Source organism: Geospiza fortis, unplaced genomic scaffold (genome assembly GCF_000277835.1).
Source record: "Geospiza fortis unplaced genomic scaffold, GeoFor_1.0 scaffold192, whole genome shotgun sequence".
In the NCBI taxonomy this organism is placed as follows: domain Eukaryota; kingdom Metazoa; phylum Chordata; class Aves; order Passeriformes; family Thraupidae; genus Geospiza; species Geospiza fortis.
In genome coordinates, this window is record NW_005054315.1 from 7,121,391 (window position 1) to 7,145,778 (window position 24,388).

At 40.4% G+C, this 24,388-nt stretch overlaps 1 protein-coding gene across 1 annotated transcript in view; it reads right to left on the bottom strand.

Annotated features, from left to right (window-relative positions):
• The window catches only part of LOC102033883 (sodium/hydrogen exchanger 2), a 33,344-nt gene extending 8,962 nt beyond the window's left edge, over positions 1-24,382 (bottom strand). Inside the window, exons 1-7 of the mRNA XM_005420041.3 lie at positions 24,365-24,382; positions 18,447-18,910; positions 13,028-13,278; positions 6,252-6,469; positions 4,696-4,898; positions 2,034-2,123; positions 677-747 (exon numbers count right to left, since the gene is read on the bottom strand). Of these exons, the coding sequence (XP_005420098.2) occupies positions 677-747; positions 2,034-2,123; positions 4,696-4,898; positions 6,252-6,469; positions 13,028-13,278; positions 18,447-18,794 (1,181 nt within the window). The 5' untranslated portion in view covers positions 18,795-18,910; positions 24,365-24,382. The remainder of the gene's footprint in view (positions 1-676; positions 748-2,033; positions 2,124-4,695; positions 4,899-6,251; positions 6,470-13,027; positions 13,279-18,446; positions 18,911-24,364) is intronic.
• Between the last annotated feature and the right edge of the window lie 6 nt (positions 24,383-24,388).

A 24,388-nucleotide genomic window follows, 5' to 3' on the forward strand; every position in this document is an offset into this window, starting at 1 on the left:
TCTGGGAGCTGAGACTAGAGGGTGGTGAGCAGTGCCCATGCTTTGGGTGTAAAGAATTTGGATGTGAAAGGAATTAGATCCAACCTAATGATGATGATGATTCAGCAGATAAAGTAAAAATATGAATTATTCACGTATTGCCAGGGTAATCTTCTTAACTGATACTAAGTCTTAAAGGAATACCATCAAGAGCTGTGGAGCTGCCTACTATTATGTTCTCTCATGTATCTCATGCCAGCTGCTGCCTTGATCTTTCTAGAAGAAATCCACTAGCTTTTGTATGTTTACTGTCGAATAGGAAACTAACCCATCACTTAACTGCCCTAAGAAATACAGCTTGCAGGAGGACAGCTGGGTGGGAAAAAAGGCTCAGCAGACACACAGGAAATGCTCTGCAACAGTCAGAATCATGCACCCTCAGAAGGTACCATCCTTCACCCTGGGATCAGAGGGCTGCCTTTCTTCCCAGCTGGAGATTCTGTTCTACTTGCTTGTGGTTTAGTAAAAGACATTGTTTTGCTACTTTCCCTTTGAAACCCACATGTTCTAAAAACAACCATATGCTTTCAAGAATAAATGCTGAAAATGAAATTTGATGCCCAGCAGCCTTTGTTTGTTGCTGCAGAGCCATTTCAGCCTTTCCTGTATAATAAAGAGTTTCAAATGCCATTCTTACTTATCTCTCCAAAAGTTGTGACCCCAGTGTCCACACACATCTTCAATTCCAGTCTTCACATGGTCAAAGAACTAAAGGAAAACATTGGTTCATTACATAAACTTATAGACATCACTTGCCTTGTCCTTAGACCTTATTAGTTTCCAACTTACTTTAAAACAGAAACATCTAGTCACAACTCAGGACAATGCTTCAGTCCTACCAAAAGCAGTCCAAACCAAGCTCAAAGACAGAATCTGTTTCTTTCCCCCTGAATCTTCCTTAGCTCACAAAAGGACAGAAGCTAATTGCTAATTTCCTCAGTGTCAATCTTGCTTAGCTCCTGCCTGAAACTAAAGGTTTTTTCCCAATTTTCACTTACGTGAAATTCCCTAACCACTTGCTGCTATGCCTGGAACTTCCCCAGGCCTGACAGTGAGGCAAGTATGACTTTGCGGAGAAGAGAATCTCAGTGGACAGAAGCTCCCTACATCAGCACCAGCCCCTCAGGATGCACAGACAGAACTGAGAGCCAGCATTAGGTTCTGAGATCCTATTTTAGGAATTTGTATCATCTTAAAGCATCCTGTCCACCTAATATTAGAAACACACACTTCCTGAGTCTATTATCAATTAGGAAAAACTGAATCAGTTCAGCTAAGGTCTCACTTGATCCCAGAGGCAGCATGTTTGCTTTTAATTCAGGAACCATCGTAGGGGTCTCTCAGTCTCAGGGAAAAACCCTGGTAGACATGTCCAAAGGATAAGCTCTAAAAGGAGAGACTTTGAGATGCCTAGATTGGCTTCTTTCCCAAATGTGGCCCTTACTGTTCCTCCCTTTTGAAATTTCAAACCACTTGCCTCAGATATGCTGCAAGGAGAAATACGTTCAAGAAGATGCATGGCTAATAATCTGCAGCAATTGGAGACACATGTACCAAACATATACCCATAAAAAGGCTGATGGTGTAAGATTTAGTAAGTTTAAGAGCGTGTTTAAGAGAAGTTTGCATTTGTCTAATTAGATTAAATCAAATGCAGAATAATGTAATTAAATAAAGCCAAAGGTTTCCTGATGTAGCCGAATTATAAAATAACATGTATCTCATGTGTGAAATAAACTACAGAAAGTTAATTTACTTCTAGATCTGAACAATTAAGAAAGAGAGCGATTCCAAAATAAGGATATGTAACAATAATTTGTGTAATTGCCAAAAGTTAAATATAAGCTTTACAATTATTGTGCTTATAACAGCTATCAAAAAGAAATCTAGTACACCCTCTCCATAATACTGATGCTGAATGCTTGTCTGTCTGAACATGACTAGGAATTTCATCTATACAAGGGTTTCACCTATGATACCGAACTGCAACATACCCTGTTATAAATCTCCTCACTGACAGCAGGCTGCTTTTTATTTGACCTTTTGACATCAAGAAACTCCACAAGTGGGCGGATTGTTATTCCCTGTGAAGAAAAATAGAACACAAAATAAAAGTGAATTAATTCCTTCGATTAGCAGGTTTTGCACTATGAAGTCCTTGTCAGCTCAGACTTCATTAATTCAACAGGAGGAGGAAAGGGGCACCCTAGAACTGAGTGTTCCAAGAGGGTCAACCTAACAGAACCTATCAGGAATACATCACATATCCCATCCATAGTCATTTTAAACTTTTTCTTTCAGTTTTGTTATGTGTTAGAAAAACATGAATTAATAAACTGATTCCCTATAATTTCAAAATGAACACGTAAAGTCCTCTTTTTTAGTACTTACATCCAAAATAGGTATTCAAAGATATGTAAGCAGTACTATTATGGATATCTAAGATCATGAAACTATAGATTTTTGTAAATATGTATCCTTGCCTGACCATTCTCAGAGAAAGAACAAAAAGTTTTGGCTATTCCCTGAATGATATAATGGTTTTCAACAAATATTTGTGGAAGAATTAAGATAATTTGTTTACTTGTACAGACACACTGGCACAGGGGAGAGGAATGAATCTCCTGTGGTGTTGAAATCAGTCCCTGCTATCCCAGACACCCTGGTCACATTTCTTTTCGTAAATGAGTCGAGCTTTATTTTAAAAGTAGTTAGGTTTCTTTGCCCCATTGCTCATAATGGAACACTCATCTTGAATCTTATTGTTCTGATAATTAGTAAGCTGCTTCTTAATTGCATCATGGTCACTGTGTGCCACTTTGTTCTTGTGCCAACATTTGTCTTTTTAGTTTAAACAGTGTTCACTCCCTCATATAAACAGTAATTATAGTCCCTCTTCTCCTTCATCCTGCTAAGGCCAAGGAATCCTGGTGTCCTTTCCCATGACAGGCTTACCAGTCCCCAGATCACTCTAGAATGTGCCACTATGCTCTAATGGAAATACCTGTTTCAGTGTGTCCTAAGATCACATTTGCCTTTCTTCTGCCCCCACTGTATCATTGATTTAAAATCTACCCAATTACCAACTAGTACATCTGCATCTTTTTCCCTTTCTATTTTTTTCCAAATCAAAGGTTCCCATTTCACCAGAGAAATTCCTAGTTAGAAAGTCCTTGCCAAGAAAACATTTGCACACATTACTGTTCAATTTCATTCTGTTCCTTTCATATTGGCCCTCAGATCTTTCTACAGGATACTCTATTCTCACAGTCACCCTGAGAACACTTTTCAAAATCTGTCATCAAGAAACATCAGCAACAAAAACTCCTACATCTATGTGCCATGGTCAGTTAACAGGAGTATTAACTTATCCTTGAGGAATTCCTTTAATAATATCTCATCAGCCTATTATCTGGCCAGGGAGGTTGAACACTTGAGCAGGTGCCCAGAGAGGCTGGGGTATCTCCATCCATCAATATATCCAGAACTCAGATTGACATGGCCCTGAGGAACACAATCTAACTTGAGGGTTACCTTGCTTTGAGCACAGGGTTGGACTAGAGACCCCCAGAGATCCTTTCTGACCCAAAGGACAATTTGCTTCTATTTCCATTTAAAGAAGGAACTGTAAGCTCCTTCCTCCTTCATTTTACAGTCATCCTAATGTCAATCTAAACCTCAGTTTAATGAGTAGTTACACTAACAATCTCCTCTGTAGCCCCCTCCCCAAAGATTTTACAATAGTCTAGTTAAATGAGATTACTCTAGAAAATAAACTGCCTTATGAAAAAATGATACAAGGTTTTTCTTTGATAAATCATGTTGCATCTCACAGCATATTCCATTTATCTCCATATTTTAAATTATTCTGTCCTTCAAAATTAGTTTTCACAGCTAAAGTCAACTAACTGACCTCCACCTTGCCCCTTTGCCCAAGCATAAGCACAGATGCTTGCTTCCCACACCCCCTTTTTCCATGTAAAAGGCAGAGTAACAAAATTCTACTTTTTTTTTTTCCACAGACCTGAAATTTCATTAATAGCCACTCACATCTCTCTCACTGCTCTGGATAAGGACCAGTCTGGTGTGTTTATCTGATGGGCTTAGCCTCCTCTACATTTTGCAGGTTTCAGTCTCTTGCTCACCCTTGACAAGGTCTCCATGGCCAGGTGGTCATCAGAGAAAAGTTCATCATGTCCTAACACACACCTGGTGCTTTTCTAGGGCTGTCCAGCTGGTTTGCAGCATCACTTCCTAACACCCAGACTCCAGTTCACCTGTCTGGGCCCTCAGCGTCTTTAGCTTACTGCGCACTGTGTCCAACACTGAACTGCTGGGTGAACACACAAATTTAAACATTCTAGGAAAAGGAATTAATGCTGAAGCTGTGCCCAGATTATCTTCTCTCTCTACTCCAACCTCACTAGTCTTAAATACTTAGTACTACTTACATGCTAGCATAAGTACTTAATATCTGGCATACTTCTGCTACCTGCCTGTGGTATGCGCAGCATTTTTTCTACTATGACTATGGCAAGTATCTTCAAGTATGTTCCTTACAGTAATTAAGTTAGAAAATTTCATTTTCTACCCATTAGAGGTACTTATTTACAACACATCTGAGAAAGAAGAAGTTCAGGAGAAGAAAGGTATTACCTGAATGAAAACAGTAAAGAATATCACCACGATAACAGCAGTGATGAACAATTTCTTCCTGGGAAACACAGCAGGGGGAAGCAGAAATACAAGTGAAAAACAAATTGCTCCTCGGAGACCTCCATAGGCAATAATAAATTGGTCCTTGAAAGTGAGAGGTATTGTCCGGAATACATTAATGATCTGAGTCAGAACAAAAACACCTGAGGGAAAAAAACAGAAATACAGAGAGGAAGGGGGAAAAAAGGGAACTTCAGAACTAGCCCATGATGCTAATATTTGTTTTAAAACACTTCTATTTGCTTCTTACCTTTCATTTGCTTCTTCAATATATATTATTGAAGAAATGAAACATTACTTAGCAGCTTGAAGTACCATAATATTACATTTAAAAGCCTTAGGAACATCATTTTGAACATATTTAGTGAGCTAAACACCTCGAGTCAGCTGGATTTAGGACCTGAAGCAGCTAATAGATCTCCACAAGACAAGCTACCTGCTAGACTACACCTCTAAAACAGCAATAATTCTCTGTGTCAGTATAGACCAAGACTCCTAATTGCTTTTTTAACTGCATTTGAGGTGATCTTGAAAACTGGTTTGTCTCCATCATCAATCTGTGCTTTGAACCCTGAAAATTCTTGTTCACTCAATTTTACTCACACAGACATGAAGGATGGAGGACTGGGGATGGGGGGACAAGACACCACTGCATGCTGGGTGTACCTTGGAAAAAGGTTCCAGGGATGCGGCAGATTGGAGTAAAGGAATAAAGGCAGGTGAAGGGAGCAAGCATGGGGGGCAAGAGCTGAGTGGCAATCAGGGTGTTTGGCTGCTTTTCAGTATATGGATTGTGGGCTGGCAGGTCAGTAGGAAAATAGTCCAGGTTTCTGCTCTGGAAGGAGACTTGGGAGCTGGATTAGAGCATGATGCACCTTTACACATGCAGGAATCATTAGAGATGAAGCTGGGGAGAGGAGCAGATTCAAGACCTACCAGCCTGCCCTGCACTTAGCTCTCTAGGTAAAAGAAAAAGAGCTAGTACTGTAAATTCAGGAGGGATCAGTTTTTTACAGCAGTTTTTCTTTACACTTCAATTACAGCATTTCCTAGTTTGATACTATTCTTGTCAATGACTGTGAAAAATCCAAAGCTAGTAAACATAAATTATAAACAAAACAAAACAAAGCAAAAATCCCACAAACAAACAAACAAGCAAAAAAGCCACCCACAACCTTTTTAATTCCTAAATGACTGCTAATTATTTTTACCAAAATTTGCTCATTTGTAAATAAAAGTTTACTTAAATACATGTATTGTGATAAACAGGCAGACTGCTTCTCACTTTAGGTAAGTAGGATCAAGGCAAAACTGATTTTTAGGTTTCATTTTAGGGAAAGGTGGAAGCTGACCCTGTGGTATAGGGCATGTTACTAATACAAAAATCATTCTACAAATGGATGGGTCTCTGTCTAATTTTTGGCAATTTCTACTTGACAAGAAATAAAACATTTCACTTGCAAAGAATACTGACCCATAGTCAGAGACTTGCTTACCCAGTGCCCTCCAGATTAAACAGAAGAGGAGGGTGAAGCTAACAAAGGCCCAGTTCCACTCATGGTTCTTCCCAACTGTAGACACACCCATGAAGATGAAGATTAAAGTCTCACTGACACTGCTCAGCATCTTCATGAAATATTTTATCGTTGTGTAGGATTTCTGAGAAACATTTTCCTCCACATATTTATTCATGGTCATGGCACAAGCTGTAATCCTGAAAGGCAAACATTATCCCATATTTCATTGGCTTTTTTTTTTTAGCCCCTCTTATATCTATATAATATTATTCATTTTCCATAGTTTTCTTTAAAATGAAAAGCATAACTTATTTCATACCACCCAATCTCAAATTTACAGAACCTACAGAACCTTGGTGAACCTACAATTTTGGGCACAATATTTTTTTTCTGCAATGGGAAGTTTTCTGAGCAGACATCATTGCATGGAGAGTTTTTCACATACTAACTGCACATTAATTGTGCAGGGGTCACTCCAACTCTGTTTTGAAAGGGGCAAAGATGAGGAGAAACAGGAACAGCCTTGGAAAACAGGAGTTGCTGCATCTCTTGCTGCTGAGGGACATCAGACAGGGTGGAAACTGCATATCCTGGGGCAGGGCAGGACTTCCCTCCTTCCCTACCAGCAGCTGTCCAATCTCAGTGGCAGTGACAGTAGCCAGCTCCTCTTTCCAAGCTAGAGACAATTTGTCATCCTTCACCAGTTTAGCCCTGCTCTGCCTGCACATAGGGCTGAATAGGAGAAAAACATCAGCAGAAATAACACTGATGCTGCTGTGCACATTTAAAGCGTCTACAAACGAATTAAATGGGCATCTCAGCTGATACATGAGAGAAAAGAAAGGGCTTACTGTAAATGTATGCACAAGTCCATTTTCTGTGTTAGCAAACAGAGTTTGTTAATTCTTGCGAAAAGCAAAGAATGACATTACTGGTTGTACATCACTTGCTCAGTGTGGCTGCCCACAGTACAGGGATGGCTGAGGATCACTCAGCTGCACATTTACAGGTTTAAGGGTAGTTAGCAGAGCTGGCTGGAGGAGGAATCCAAGGTGGTGTCTCAGTGTTGGGAAAGACAGTCTGAGCTGACTAATAATTATCAGGGAGGACAACTAAGGCAAGATACATTGTGAAACAACTGTCATTCCTGGTTCTACTAGGAAAAGCTGTCTAGGGCAACAACATCTGCTCTGATTTCCCAGTGAAAAACATTATACACATCCATGTATGGATTCTCAGTCAAACCCATCAAAGTTTGTGCTAAAATGTTTTAGCACACTAAATCTAAACAAAGAAAGAGAGCTGTATTTACATTGTCTTTCTGAATATAGTGAACTCATCTAGGTTATTTATTCAAGTTACACCAGGTTTTCAGATATAAGCTCATATTTGCTAATATAGGGGATATTTCTTCATGCTGAAATCTCTACACTTCTCTCTCTTATGGGGCAGGAGGTTAGGTTTGCTAGCATCTCTGAAAATTTCTGTTGAAATCTCCCAAATCTTGTGGAGATTTCACTGCAGAAACTCTTCTGCTAAGCATGCCTCTTCTGCCACTAAGCCAAGAACCCCATGTCTGAACCACTCTGAACCAAACATCTCTGAATGTGAATATAAATGGAAAGGCAGACTGGGACAGAGCTCAAAAAACCTCTGACATTATGAACACACATGCCTAGGTTCTTTCTTCTAAATAAGGGATTTAAAAAAAATTTGCAAAGCAGGAGGAATCCTAGAAGCATCAGTAACTTCAAAAGGACCTCCATACAGTGAATTTCTTTGCATTTTGCAAGAGGGAGTCTGTAGCAGCTGCTCAGGTTGTAGTCACTGGACAACTCTGGACACATTGATTAATTAAAGTTAGTTTTGTCCAGAAGTTTCATTCTCTTACATGGAAACACATCTACATCCCCAAAGTGGCTGGGCAACTATACTTCTGCAGGACAAGTCTGGGAGGACGTGTGGACAGTGGGAGAGGACACAGTGTACTCTGCTGACCTCTCCCAGGCAGCAGAGTACCTGAATATACATCAAAGTGAAGAAAACCCAAGGAAGAGGATGTGGTATGGGGACAGATGCAGTCTGATGGGGCAGATAGTGGCTTACAAATACAGGCAGAACAGTGCACCTACCCTGCCCTTCACCCTGCACTATTGCCCACCTGTACTTGGTGATGGAGAAGGATCTAGTCAGCACAAAATAAAATGCCCATTGACATGCAAAGACTAGCTCCATCCCTAAGCAAAATCCAAGTCTAAGAAGGAAGCCTCACTAAGGCTATCCCAGACCCCCATCTATATTTAGTACTGATATAATTGTCAGCCCTCTCCTCATGGTCAGCTGATTTCCCCACAGTCCTGAATAGAAATATCCTATGTGGTCCACAGGTAGCATGCTGCCTGGGAAGCAGAGCTCATCCTGACTACACAGGCTCCACTGTGGAAGATATAATGTAGATTTCATAAGCATGCAAGTTTTCTCCCTGAAATACTCAGTGGTTAAGGTAACATTTCTAGTTTGAGCAGATGATTAGGATAACAGAGGTGCCAATACTGACAAACTGATTATGCTTTTCACAGCTTTCCCAGACTGAGGACTGAGGACTTAAAACAGATCCCACATCATGTGCCTGAGCAATAAAGTGGGAGAGGACCTGGCACACACATAGATTTTGTCCTGACAAGAAGCAGCAGTTTGTGCACAGTTCTGATGATCAACCACAAAAGTACATGCAGAAATCTTCTCAAATCCACTTAACACTTTGATCTGCCAAAAGCCTCATACTCAGTGGCAAACCAGCTCTTCACTGCACTGCCACAGCCACAAAGATGTCAGCTGTGCTGGGTTGTGGCAGCTCTCCTGTGTGTACAGTGCTTATCTGCACAAGTGTAACCAGTCTGCTGCAGCCCGGCTGCTCCAGCCGATGGCACTCACTGGAGCTGGCAAGTGCAGGGCAGCAAGTGCAAAAGAGCAAGAAGGCAGTGGGTGGGCTGGAAAACAGCCATTTCTAGGCCCACAGTCATTTCAGAGTCCCAAAGCAGCAGCTTAGTGCCCTGAAGCATTAGGACTGTCAGGTCTGCATCAAAGGCACAACGAAACATGCAGTACTGTTTATTACCTTCTTAAAATAAATCGTTTTCATGATTATAGTAATTTAGGAAAGCCCTGCAGCATAGGGAGCAGGGAATCACGCTCTGGGCATGGTTTGTTTTTGGAACCTGAGGTAATGGAGACACTGTAAATGGATGTCTAAGATAAGAATCTGTCACCAGATTAATCAGAATCCTTGCAAGCTGTAACTTAAAACACCTACCATGCTTACCCACTAGAATTTAAAGGGACAACACTTATTTTCAGTCACATTTTGCATTCATTCAATGAGTGTCAAACAATTGAGGAGCTGGTTCAACGCTACAAGGAATAGAGCTGCACACAATTTGTTACTCTTCAGATAAGTAATATTCCACACCTAATCACTGCTCACTTGGAATCAGGTATCTCTTTAGAGTATTTATTTATATGAGAAAAAATGTTGATGTCTCCTTCATTTGAAAATTGTGTGGGGATATAGTGTTAAAATTTAATATAAAATCAATGTCTTTATGCAAGATTTTATATACATTATTATAATAAGTTCTTCACAAACTAAATTTTTACTGTCACAATGATCAAAGCCAAAGCTTAGATGTGTTTTATTTTACGTTTTTTACCCACATACATTAATTTTGGCTTCCAATTCTGTGACCTGAGTAGTTGCCTTGGTCAAGAAGGGGAAGGGAAAAGTACTTCATTGCAATTAACCTGTAACATTCTGTACTTCTGAAGAATAAAAGTCTCACTGTATAAACAGTACAGTTTCTGTCAGGACTGCAATAAACTAGGCCACTGGGTTCAATCCTCAAGTTTCCTTGACCTACTAAATTTACAGTAGTTTCAATGTTTGCTCCTTTCAGCCTGCTAATTCATTGTTGCAAAAAGAAAAAAAAAAGAAAAAGAAAAAAAGAGAAACCTATATTAAAAGTTATTAAAAGTTCTGCTGCTTCACAGCCTTTATGAGAAATTAGTAAGCAGAAAATGCAGCATGAAAGCAAGTGAATAAAGTTCAGATTCGGATCTGTATGTTTTACAGCTGTGATCCTCATTCATGCCCAGCTCTAATTACAGTAGAAACTCTTTTCCTCCTTCTGAAGAGATTTTCTCCCTGCAGCTCCCAGGGACGTGGTTCAGTCCCTTTGCTGTTGCAGCCAGGTAACCTGGTGCAGGGGTTATGCACGGACATTTGAAGAATCATTTATCCTTAGAACGAGTACACAAACTTATCAGAAGAGGGACAAGTGCCTTTCATTCCCTTCTATTCCTCTGCCAGTGAATTCCTACTTGCCCAGGAATGAGGCAATCTAAGTATCTTATTTATTTGGTAACACTGTACGTTCCTGCTCATGTCCTTCCCCTAAAGTATGGTACAGCATGTAACCACAAGGTCTCACTGAGTATCTTTATAAACCTGGTTATGAAAGAAGTAGGAATCAGTAGTTTAACAAGCTCATGTGGATGTGGGTGAAAAAGGGGAGACCAAGTAATGATCCCTCACAGGGAACTGTAAATGACCAAAGAAGCAAATAATGAATAAACAATCTTGGCTGTAAGGGACATTCCAAGGTCATTTGCTTCAACTACCTGCTCAAAGGAGGGCTGACTTTTAAATCAGACCCAAGCAATCCTTATATGAGTCACTCACTGCAAAAAATTACGGGGAACTCTGGTTAACACTGATGTGTGTTTTTGTAATGTGACACAGAGCAAATTACTTTCTGTAGTTCAAAGGCCAAAGAAATGTGACAAGAAGAGGGCAGATTTACTCCAAGGGGATGCAGAGATTGCAGGAGCTCCAAGGCTGTCAGCAGCACTGCTGGGAGGGGACAAGCTTTATGGCTTATAGCAGCTGAGACCCTACATGGCAGCAGAGAGCCCTTCTGTCTCAGCTGGGATGTTACTGCTGTACACTGTTCTGTCAGCTATTACAAAGTATGCTTAGAGACAAAAACAGACAGAACATTTTAAAGATAACTCATTTTCTACTGTGTTGTTTGAGGGTGAAAATACTTTGTGTTTCCTCTTCTGTTCTGCACCCCTTCAGGGGCCACTGCAGAAACTAAAATGAACAGGTTGTTAGTGCTGTGGGAAGCACTGGTGTGCTGGCAGCAGGCACTGGCATGTGGTGGGTCCCTTGACCAATCAGCAGACCCACCATGGCCTATTCATTGTGTCCTGGATGCAGCAGGTCCAAATCAGTATTTTCATAAACACTGCCTCAATTTTTTCCATGTACAGTTTAGCCACATGTTTTTGGTTTAGAAACCCTTTAAGCATTTGATCATAGGATGTCAAGGACATTTGGCTTTAGAGGTGGAGGAAACTAGAAACCACACAAATGCTATGAATAGAAGCTATGGAAAGAGATGGCACATTTATGAACTCGGTCAAAGTGGATGCATATGTTGCTTTATTTAGGCTCATATCAGAGAAAGAAACCCATGTAATCTTTAGCTCTTTACTTACATTAAAGTTCCAACCCCTGTTGTTTCATGGCATATTCCTATTTTTATACTACTGAAATCATCACCCATAAGTTTCCTTGCAAATCCCTTCCCAGCCCCAGAAAACCTTATACTGGCATGACTGAGATAGTAAACCTATCTTCACTTGCCTAAAAGATAATAATCAGATGAGGTATTATCGAGTATTAGTGACACTCAGCAGTAACACCTGAGCTTACACAAAAAGCTCTGCTCCTCGTGCCTGAATGACTCATATTTGCCACTAGAACAATAAAAAGTCATTAAAGAAAGTTGACTTTAAAAATATTACTTGGAACCAGAGCAAAATATTTAATTATATCAAATGTCATAAAGGCTCTTTTTAATGTTGAAGTTCTTACAGTATAAACAGAGTGAAGAGAGAGGCTGTGCTCTTTTTTTACTGAAGATGAGGAGTGAAAAACCAGAAGTGAAAATATTTGAATCTGTTGGAAGCGGGAAGAAAAATATTCTTTTAAACACAATGATGTATTATACAGAGAACATTGTAATACACAGGCACATGTACAAGATACTAAACTATAGGGTTATGTTACCACTGGACTGCAAATTTTACACCCAATTTACACACTGGACTGCAAATTCACCCAATCCTTACTGTGCCTGTAATCCAGCAGAAGTTTGCCGTAATGATATATACATTGTCTTCATTGAATGGTACTTACTGGCTGCTCACATGACTGTTAAACACACTTTCACAATATCTTGGCATCGAAAGTGAAGGCAGCTCATGAAGTTCCCTGCTATCACTGCCACTCCCTCCCTGCCACCATTGCCCCTACGTCACCATGGGCCACTCCACACCCATGCCCTTTTGAATAGTTGAAGGGTCACATTAGGACACAGGTCACCAAAGTGACCTGGGTTAAAAATAAGCCCACTGAAAATACAAGTGAATATTTTTAACTTGGAACATTTCAAAGATACAGCTTATGATGTGATGCCATGAGCAGTTTTAGGGACACAGCTGGTGTGGTGGCAAGCTGAGAGAATGGGGTGGAAGCAGGAGGGAAGAGGCCGGAAATCCTCAAGCCAGCAACTCTGCCATGCACTGTGGAGCAATGCCACATGGCAGGATCTGCAAAAGCTGATCCTCTCTCCAATTCCCTTTGGCATTCTTACTTGGATGCTATGAGTACTGAAGTTTGTGGTACTTACGCCATGATGCCCGAGAGATGAAACATTTCGGCTGTTATGTATGACAAGTAACTGTACAGGAAGACAAAGAGTGGCTCAATCACTCGGATTTTATGGGTGAAACGGGTGGTAAAGGCTGCTACAAATCCCAAAAGGATTCCAATCAATACTCCACCGATCCCCACTATAAAGAAGTTAGCAATCCCAGCGAATATGTCAATAACCTTAATTGTGCGCATCTGGCAGAAAGACTTGAACAAATTGTACAGGACCTATGAGGAAAAAGAAAGCACATTATCTTTGTGAACTATTCCTAATTTCCCTTCATGCCATTATGTTCCTCTGCTTAAATGTTGAACTTTGAGTTTCTCTATCTACCTGGAATTTGCTTTTTTTAGATACAGCTATTTACATCTGGCATATTATTTATCATCCATATATACCAGGGAGATAAAAAAAGACAGATAAATATAATTACTCCCATTTTTGCAAATGGGACAGATTTCTTCACCCATGCCACTCTGGGGGCCAGGAGTATAAATCTATCTAATTCTTCTTTAAAATCATTTATTTACAGAGCTCCTAATGTACATTTCAGATTTTCCCCAGACTAAAAGAAATAAAACAGAAGGAGAAAAAAACCCATAGTTTCATAACCAGTGAAAAATCAGCTTATTTCAAATCTGTTTGATCTACATGACACTGAGAGGTAGAGTACTGAACTAGGCCACGGATTCATCTAAACTGGGGGTAGGAGTAGATGTAGAGACAGCTGGGGATGGACAGTGACCACCTCAAGGAGTAAAAGAAACATGGTATTTATTAAGTCAGTGCTCTTTCTCAAAATTCTTGACCATTAGGAATTCAGTGGTTTTAAAGACGTTCAATAATATTCAAAATATTGAGTATTTCTAGAGATTTGGATTTTGTTGCCATTAAAAAAACCTGTTGCCATGTGTTTGCCCAGTTTAATTTTCAAAGCATTTATAACCATCCTTCAAAACAAACTAGGTCAATGGGACTATCACATTTCCTTAGCCAGAGACCCTTTTTGTTTTATACAGGAAACAGAACAATCTGAAGACCACATTTCGCTAATATACAGTGTTTTAGTTTCTCCAAAACAGAAACCAATGGAATCAGTTACTCTTAAAAAAACTTTAGAGGGTTGCCCCATCTGCAAATCCACTTGGGAGATTTAACCCTTGCCTGGTGTTGCATGTATGCTCCCAGCCCTGCAGTGCCAGGGTGGCTACACTGTCCTCTTGTACAGAGCTAACTTTGGTCACAGGCACCTGCTCCTACCACAGTTGGTTCACAGACTAAGCCAGCAAAGACCAGTCATCTTAGACAGCTTGCAGGAGTTAAATCTCTGCTTTCTTTCCAGACTTCTTAGTACACCAAACAGGTTTCTCTATCAGGAATGCTATTTGAGATCACAATGTTTTATCAGTACTTGCATTGTGCCAACAAAGTAGGTGTTTGAGTAGTGGCTGTGGAAGGATTTTTCATGTATGCACTCTTGTTCTCTCTCACAGGACAGAACATAAGCTGTTCAGCCCTTCCTAGTCAAAACTGGGTAAGTCTTACAGAACTGAAAGTTTAATGCAAAGGCATGGCTTATTATGGGTCCTTTGGGCTAAGTGAAAGGAAAGAAATGAAACAGAAAAGAGAAAATATATTCCAGAGCAAGCATGAAAATAGAAGGTTAAATCGAACCTAGAATGGTCACCAGTAATTTTCATTACAAAGAAGCAAATACAATAAGAGCAGGATCATGAACTATTTATTAGATAGCAATGATGCTCTCGGGATGAGTCCATTTGGGAGAAGCATCCTTTTTCATCTGCACAAACCTCTTGCTACTCTGAGGCAGACTCCTAGCCTTCTTTTCCCATTCCTTGTTACTATGTACTGTGCAGGAAGGGAAACAATGTCATAGGCTCCACAGTTCTTCCATCTGTTTTGATTTGCAGACCCTATGGATTTGCATGGAGAAAGTATACCAGAATTAAACCTACTGACAGGAGGAGTGCCTTTCCTGGTCACTTTACAAGGACCTCACATTCCGCACACTCCCAGGACTCCATTAATCACAGTCTGAAGAATACTGTTGACTTGTGTTGTGTGCAGAGTTTCCCTGAGTCACCTGTTGAAACTTGGGATGATCCCAGAGTTGTGTTTTTCTCTAAGACACCTATAGAATCAGACCTGGCAAAATACTGTCTTGGTACATATTAGGGAAGCTGATTCTTTTATTAAATTGCCATTTTAAATAGTATTTTTTATATTTTAAAAAGTAACTATATAAATATATACAGGGCTAGTTTGTAGAGGTTCTTTACAAGGTTCTTGTAAAGAAGCAGAGAATTCTGATCTATCCAAGCCTTTCCATAATGTCACTTCCCAGCAAAGAATTCACCCTGCAAATAGAATGGAGCCTGCTGCCCCACATGGAGATATCCTCATAAATCTCAAGTCTAATGCCATAAATTATTTGGAAGAAGAAAAGCCATTTTCTCCTTTGTACCTCATCCATGGTTAAAGCAGCTGCTACAACTATGGAATGTCATGAACAGGATTTAAACCTCATTCCTATTGTTTTTTTATTTACACTGTTGCAAATGAGATCAAAATCGGGTTCACTTCCCTTTACTCTACAGCAGTTCAGTTTTACTGAGCTTTCTCTAAACTTCCAGGTGCATCAAACAGCAACTCTGGTCATGTTTTTAATGCATCTGATGTGATAACAGAGGGATTTTTTGAAGTTCAAGATTTTTATTTACTCAATAGCCTTCATCTGAACTCACTGAAGGTCACACCAAGCAATATTAGTCACTGATCGCTATTTAATCTTGTCTCAGAGTATCTCTGAAACACTAATCGCTTATTTTCACCAGTTCTCAGTTATTAAGTTTTTAATTCTAAAATTACTTTAGAGCACTCTAAAATAATGTTGTCAGCAGATGCAGAGTACAAAGTACTGCTGTAATGTTTTCTAACATGGGAATAATATTACTATAATGACATTGGCTCCTTCTTTCTGATTTTAAGCTCAGAATTGGAGCTTGAACTTCTAACACTCAGCTGGGATCTTATAATTTATTATCACCTTGCTTATTATGTCTGACTCAGTTTCTTGATAAAGTACCAGCTCTGATCAAGAATCCAATTGCCAAACGATGTCCTCTGTCAAATTCAAGCTCCAAAATTCCACCAGTGGGGGAAAAATAACATTCAAATGCACAGACATATCACAAAAACTATTAGGCATGGAAGACAACCTGAAAAATGCAGTAGAACTCATAACTCCTGAGAAAACACACCTAGCTACTGTGTTTTGGACTGCCTATCTCCATAGCCCCTGGTTTTTTAAAGCAGCTTCCATGGATGGCCAACCTGCATTCAACTCCCTTCCTACCTCATCGCCACATCCCACTGCAGGCCCCTGTCAGGGCAGGTGGGACTCAAGGGCTCCAGAAGATGAAAGCTGACAAGTTCTGAGCTCTGCTGGTTGCTGGTCTTGTCAGCTCCCCATATAATAGGGACAGAGGAAGGGAGAGTACAAAGCACCACCTCCTCCAAGCTGAGTAGCCTGGCAAGGGCTGCTCCTGCAGCATCTGCTTGGGCAGGGAAGGTAAGGTCCTGTAAGGACAGCCCCAGGAATCTGTGTGACAGCCTGGGTCACATTTTAGGTATAATCACATGATTGCAGGTGTGCAAAAACATAACAAGGAACCATAAGCAGACCATTTCTGTGCATGTGGAAACAACTTGATCTCTGTCCAAGTGCTACCTTTACATGATAGGAAGTAAGACCAAAGGTACTCCACATTCCTTTCACTCCTTCATAAATATATGTAAGGCCAGTGCATTACTGGACTGCCCCTACAGACTCCTCAGATTATCTTCGCTCTGTTAGGGCATCTGGGGAGGCAGGCCATAAGGAAACCTCCAAAGACAACAATGATGCCTGCAGAGAAGTTACACATTAAGTTGCCATGCCAGCCCCTATAAAAAATGGTGGTTTAGAGAAATCTGCCTTTGGGAAATAGCACATATGAATATGCCAGTGATCAGGATGCAGAGTTTTCCCAGCAAATCATGCTGTATTAACTGCTGCCTCAGTGGCTGACTTTCATTGAAAAAAGTGATTTTGCTCGGAAAAATCCACCAAACAACAAGTTTTAAATAACCAGATTCTTTTCCCTCAAAAAAAAAAAAGTATGAACAGATACCGCATAAGTGGCCATTAGAGTGACTAGAGAAAGACCCAGCCATGGCTGAACTGCTAAGCCTTTTGAAACTCAGTATGTGCACCTATTATTTACAGGACTGGCTTAAAGTACCAGCTTAGCATTGGGAGGCAGTTCCAACTGTAAGCTAATGAGAAAAACTAGGTTTTAAGGCAAGCCTGTAAGAGGAGATGTGATTCAGCTGACTGGATAGCAACAGATTCAGATAAAGCACGCAGTCTAAGTAAAGAAATAATATAGTATTCCCACAGACACACAAGAATTTATCAATACCAAGGCTCAAAATAAATTATGACACATAAATGTGTTAAGCAGGTGAGGGAAAGTCCATGAAAAGGGAAAAACAGGTAAGGCAAAGTCCGAGAGAAGGGGAAAACAGAACAATTTTGCATAGAATGGGACGGGAATAAGAAGTCAGGGACAGAAACAGGAAAGTGCAGACCCAATTCATAAATCTTTCTGATCCTTCCAGCATATGAAAAACTGTACTTCTATGTCTCAGAAAACAGAACGCATGCTAGGATATGGCTGGCATGGGCAGGATTTCAAGGCATGAATAAATGGGAGTAATGGCCCAGACAGTGTCATCAGGTACAAATGAGGGACACTGAGGGGGGATAATGGAATTTGCAGATTGCTGTCCTCAGGTCAGCACCACAACCCCAATTCAGCCAGTTAATGATTAGAAATTATTGCCTCCAGGTGGCTGTCTTATCTCATCTGTAGCCTGGGATACATGTATTGGTTTGAGGGCAGTTCCAAGTGGATGGGCATATGCAAGAAGTTAACCTCAGCAAGGTCCTGTGCCATCTCCATAATTTGCCACCCTCCCCATTAACACACTACAACACCCCACACTGGGCCCTTTCCCATTCCTGTCCAACAACATTTCTGCAGGTGAGGAAAATGTACAGTTTCAGATTACAGAAGTAATAGAATTGCAAAGATACTGAAACTAGAGTGATCAGTAGTAAAATCCCTACAGTAAATATGCTACCATTACTCTCAAGTAGTAAGACTACTGTGATTTCTAAATCTAAAGTTTCAAGAATTAGACACACTAGCACTCCTTGACTTCCATCTAGTAGCAAATTGTAATAACCAGATACAAGGAGATACAACAGAGCGGCATGTAAACAATCATTCATCATTTTTATCAATTAATCATTTATCAAGTAACTTACCACAGTTATAGCATCATTTAGCAAAGACTCTCCAAAGACCAGGATATAAAGCTGCTCGTTGACATGGATATTTTCAAAGACAGCCAGCACCGCCACAGGATCCACAGCTGAAATGAGGCTGCCAAAGAGCAAATTCTGCAGCAAAGTGATGTCAGTCAAACCAAATGCACTGATCTGGCAAATTCCATACAGGGAAATTCCAATGCCGATGGCATTCCAGAGCGTGCCCACCACAGCATACCAGAATATGGTACCAAAGTTCTCAAAGAAAAGACGAGTTGGCATAAAATATCCAGCGTCAAGTACAATAGGTGGTAACAGATACAAGAAAAACACATCACTGTTCATTACAGGTGGGGACTTCTCCTCTGCTCCAAAAATAATCCCACCAAGAAGCAATCCAACCAGGATAAGGAGACAGCTTTCAGGTACTATTGAGGGCAACTTGTGATAGAGATGAAAGCCTTCAAAGGAAATTCAAACACAAGAAAGGGAGATGGTTACTTGTACAGAATCCATAAGATAATTCTGGATTCTGTTATTGTCATCTCTATATTAAACAAACAGTGATTGCAGGGCAATTTCATTTTAATTGCAAAGACTGAACTGGACATCCACAATGGGTCAAGGCAAATATGTTGGCTAGCATAGTTAATTCAATTGACTCAGTGGACATTGATAGCTAGACACTCCACTTATCAGCTGTGCGCAAGGGTACTCTCTGTGAAACTGTGGGGTTTTTTTTAAAATGTGGAATCCTCCAGAAACACAATCCAAACACTTCTCTAGGATAAATTACACCTAGATAGAGAAAAAAAAAATATCATACTAACCACTGCTTTCTCTCTGGACAGCTTCACAAAGGAGTTTAAAGAGTACTTAAATTTCATTTTTTAGTTTTAGAGTCTCAAAGTTAGTGAGGGGAACCAGCACATGTGACTTCCACCCAGTCATCCATGATCACTTCCCCCACAACCAGAATGAAGCATTTACAGATACAATTATTATTTTTAGTGAAGCCTCCAAATTAATTTCACAAAAGTCAACAGATTTTCCATAAAGTGACAATAAGTTGTGGCCTGTATTATTATGTTCATTTTTCTGTATCATATGAATTGTAGTAGAGTCGGGATTCTCTCATAAAAATCTGTGCAAAGTACTGAAGAAATTAATTTTAAAAGGTTCTGAATGAGGACTTAGTGGTTGAATGTTACTTAGCCTTCTAAAACTCTCAAAGCCATGCTTTTTTGATTTAAAGATTCCAATTACTTATAGAAGTTGGCTGTTTTAAGGATAATTCTGCTAAGGAATGGGAAAAGCTTTGAAGGAACTTACTCTGGCCAATCTAATGGAATGATCAACCTTATGCTCCAAGGTCACATTCCAGGTCCCAGCGATGCCAATCTTTTCCAGACTCCTCCTTATCTATATTTGGCCCACATAATTATATAGAAATTGATCCACACCCACAAGATCCCACAATCCCTGCCTAACTGAAAAGCATTTAAATTATTTTAAATGAGAGCTGCACGGAAACACTGGGTGCGGTAATAACGGGCGTCTATTTCAGTAAAACTATTTCAGTAAAAATCACACCTGTAGTTAAAACAGTTAAATTTCTGCAATCTTGGTACAGTTTACACCAAGTTTCCCAGCTTCAGGGTTATATATCTTGTAACACCTATTTTGTTAACTCTCCTTTCACCATGGATTTTTTATCCAGTTAAAAGAAAGCCTGAACTTATAATTAGGAAAACACATGGTTAAGAAGGAGCATGAGTAAAGTTGTTTTAATCTATGGACTCTTTACTTCAATATTCTGTAACTATTAGAGCTATTTTTAAATGCAAGCAGCTCAAGCTGCATTTTTTTTCCTTTTTGAATGAACACAGACTGCTTTAAATAATTAGAAACACAGCCTATGTGACTCTTTAGAAGGACTGCCAAATTCATTGCCATTCTTCAAAACCAGAATTACCAATGCCCTATATTGGCAGAACAGGATACAATCCTGGAAAAATCAAGAATTTTCAGTTGGAGATTTGACGCTTTACCTTTCAGCTGCTTACATATAAACATTTTATGATTCATCTTTGTTTCTGTACTGGCAGAAATACAATTCCAATACAATGGTCAGGAAGTTTCCCCTGAGTAAGTAGGTTTTGCCAGAAGTTTTTTTAAACCCTTCAAAAGTAAATTCTAAATCATTTCCTCAATAAAAATTCAAGAGAAGGGAAATTTTGTAAATGCAGCTTTTGACAAAAACAAAACCAAAAAATACCACCAATTGTAATACAATGGCAGTGAAATGTCTACTGTGAAAAAAAAATAATTAAAATCTTTTCTTTCCTTCTTTACAAATTACTCTGGAAAGTTCATGGCCTCTCAGAGATTTGGGATTCCACCTCATTCTTAAAGATAACAGAAAGCCTCCCACTAAGTTAAATATGCTTTTTACTAACATAAACAGCATCAAAACTCCTGGAAGACTTTCTGCCTACATGAAAAGTATTCAAGGGTGATTAGGGACAGGCTGTGGTTCCTGATTTGAAGGCAGAGAGCTAGGATTTAGAGTCCAGTGCATGTCAAGTCAGTAGGAGATTCTCTGCCCAATGAGGGACATCTTTCCTGCTCTGATGGATTCAAAGCCACAGGGTCAGGATCACCCTGGGAGCAGATCCCCCGCAGTACACGAATACTCAGACTTTCATGCTGAATCCAAGACCACAGCTCCTTTCTTCTCCTCTGACCCTGTCCTTGGGCTTCAGGTTATGCAGTGACTCAGCTTCAACAGCATGGAAGATGTTTATTGAGTAAGCATCCTCCATATATCATGGCAAAAATGACAGTAGGATACTTATCTAAAGGCAAGTTCAGTATGTTTCAAGATAGAAGTCCTTAGAATCTCAGTTTCCTTCTTTTTTTGGGGTCAATTCCCGTGCTTTCTGATACTGGAAATGCCACTGAGATAAATACCTCTGAACAACATAAACCTTCTTTCAGGAGAGCAGGTTTGGAAGAGTATCAGCTCAATTGCCAGAAGAAACACTTCTCATTGTGCATTTGTGATTAAGCATAGAAATAATGGGAAAGTGGATTGGTTACACAATATTTTGTAGGTTTAATAGCACAAAAATTAAGCAAAACTGGGGATCAGGTAGACTAGTCTCACTGCTTAGAGACTCTAGCATACTGAGGTGCAATTCATGGAGTCCATCAGCATGTGAGTAAAACACCTCTGGTATCAACACACAAAACAAGAAATAAGTAGAGGTAGTCATAAAATAATTCCATTCAAGAAAATTTATTAGATTTCAAATTGTGCTCATGTCCTATACTGGAATAAAAAGCACCATGTTCCTGATACCCTTGTGAAAATGTACCTTGTCAAAATGTTCAAGTTCTGCTTGACAACTTCAGGCTTTCCTTTCTTATGCTGCCTTTCTTGCTCCCTCTAAACCAAGCTTACAGTGACATGATCACAGCAGGATCAGACAAACCTTTCAGGTAAATTCCCTATAAAAATTAGCAAATTCTGGAACATTTCAGCCCTGGTGAAACTTCACTTCTGTGAAAACACATTTGTTAAAAGATTCATAACCAGGCACTGAACTTAAGTATTCTTTGGGATCTTTCACACACTGAGAGAGCTGTTGTTACACAGGACCCTATCTTCTGAGCTCCTCACAGCTGACAAGACCTTAGGGACCTGTTCATAAACGTTTGATACTTGGCAGTGCCAAGTGTAAGCAGTCAGTGCCTAGCCCCAGAAAGGAATTTGTGATGCCAGATTAAGCACCAAAGTTTCCTGGGCAGTGCGGGAGTTCGAGGTGGATCTCGCGCCGCCTGGCATGGCAGGGGCAAGATGCCCGTGCTGCCCAGAAGGAAATGATCAGGAGAGGAATGCTTCAGAGAGCCTCCCCTCCCAGAGGGCCCCTCTTAGGGCCACAGGCAGTGAGATGGGCTGGGAAACCCACCTCCATACTTTTGAATCGAGACATGGCTCATTCCTAGTAACCAGTAGGACATGGCAGAGCATCACTGGTGGTTCAAAACTGCCTATCTGGGCTACCTTCAATAGAAAAGAAGCCATAAACCAGTGAAAATTTGATGTGGAATGTGACTTAGGAGTGATGGGAGCCTGACCTGGGAAGGTTTACCTGATGCACTCACTGGATAAGGAAGCACAGACAGAGCTCCAGGAGCAAGAACTGGATGTTCCTAATTCCAGTCCTGGAGTCAGGGCGCCTGCAGATAGGTGTGGTGAAGCTGAGCACTGCCACACCTAGGGCCACTCCTGGATCTGGCCCTCATTGCTCTGCGCACACGCACTGACAACAGCATGCCCTAGATTAGCCACACTTGCTTTCACGTGGTGAAACTGAAAGGATTTTAATATTATACATGTTTTTCTTCACCTGTGCTGTTTGCTTGCTTACTTACCAGAATCAGACTGGAAAATTAAAGCAGTCAGGCAACTTTTTTTTAGCTTTTCAGATGCCTATGCATAGCAAAATACCATTATAGTCAGAAGGTATAGGTTTACAGAAATTATATATTATTGTGTCTGTATGTGTATTTACATGTTTGAAATGGCTTCCCTTTTAATAAAAACCTTTAATAAAACAGAAACTTTTTCAATAGTTTTAGCTTATACGAGAGTTTTTGCTTTATCTAAACTCAGAAGCCTGAGCAATTTTCAGTACTCAACAGGACAAATTCTCTACCAAACTCCCTATTTCTTGGTCATTACAGTCTACAATATATTTGAGTGTATCATATTTAAACTCTGTTCTGATTCTGCCAACACCTAAATACTTAAGACAAAGCATGCACCTTTAATGCATTAAGACACATGCATCAGGATGCATGCCTGCTTAATGGCTGTAGCACATTATTTCTGCAGCAAGTTATGGTAGCAGACCAGGTTACTTGGGTCAAGGATCAGGCCCCCAGCTACAATGTTAGAGATGGCAGAGGTGAGTATAAATTTCTGTTTTTTCAGAATCCTAATTACCTGATCACTAACCAAATTGTGACAGTCTATTTAAATGTCACAAGCAGAGGTTAAAAGTTTTAACCTCGATAAAAATGTTTCATCAGAATGAGCATGATGGTGTTTTTTATGATAATCTGTGCTGCAAAGTCAGAGTTCTGAATGAAACTGTAGTGTGGATAAACTTACTTATTTTGTTCCCAGAACTTTACTCCTTACATGATCTTCTAGGTAAGAAGATACAAAGTTCACAATTCACAGAGACTTACTGGATTTCAAATAGCTATCCAGCACACCATTACCTGACAGTTTTTAGCTTATTATGCTGTACTCATTTCTCTGTTTGGGACATAGAAGCTAACTAAAAACATGACATATAAGCTGCACAAAACTCAGTGAAACTATGCAGTGCAAATGTTTTCCACATGAGGGAAGAGGTGGCCTTCCTTACTCTTACAGTGCTGTCTTTTATGTTTTTCTCGGGACGTAAGTGAATGGTGGAAAAGCAGAGTAAGGAAGAGGCATACTCTACCCTCATAAATATTTGCTTTTCATCGATCCGTTTTTTCTGCTTTGAGACTATCATTATACCCGGCGTTATTTTAAGAAAAAGAAGACCGTGCTCAAATGACAGCAGAGCGATCAAGCAAAAGTCAGTCATGCACCGGGTGAACTCCGGGATTTACGGTCCTCGTAGCCCGGGGTTTACCCGACTCTTTTCTCCTCCGCACCTTTCCTAACTGGGAGGACCCCGACTTATTCCAGCCAAATCCCCCCTGGGCATCCCGCTCCGCGGAGGAGCATCGGCCCCTCCGTCCGCCCCGCGCCCCCCGCCCCGGGCACGGACCGCCCCAGCGCGGCTCTGCGCGCCGGCCCGGCCAGGCACCGGCACGGAGGGAGGCTCGCCCACGGCCCCGCTCACCGATCTTGGCGAGGGAGGCCAGCA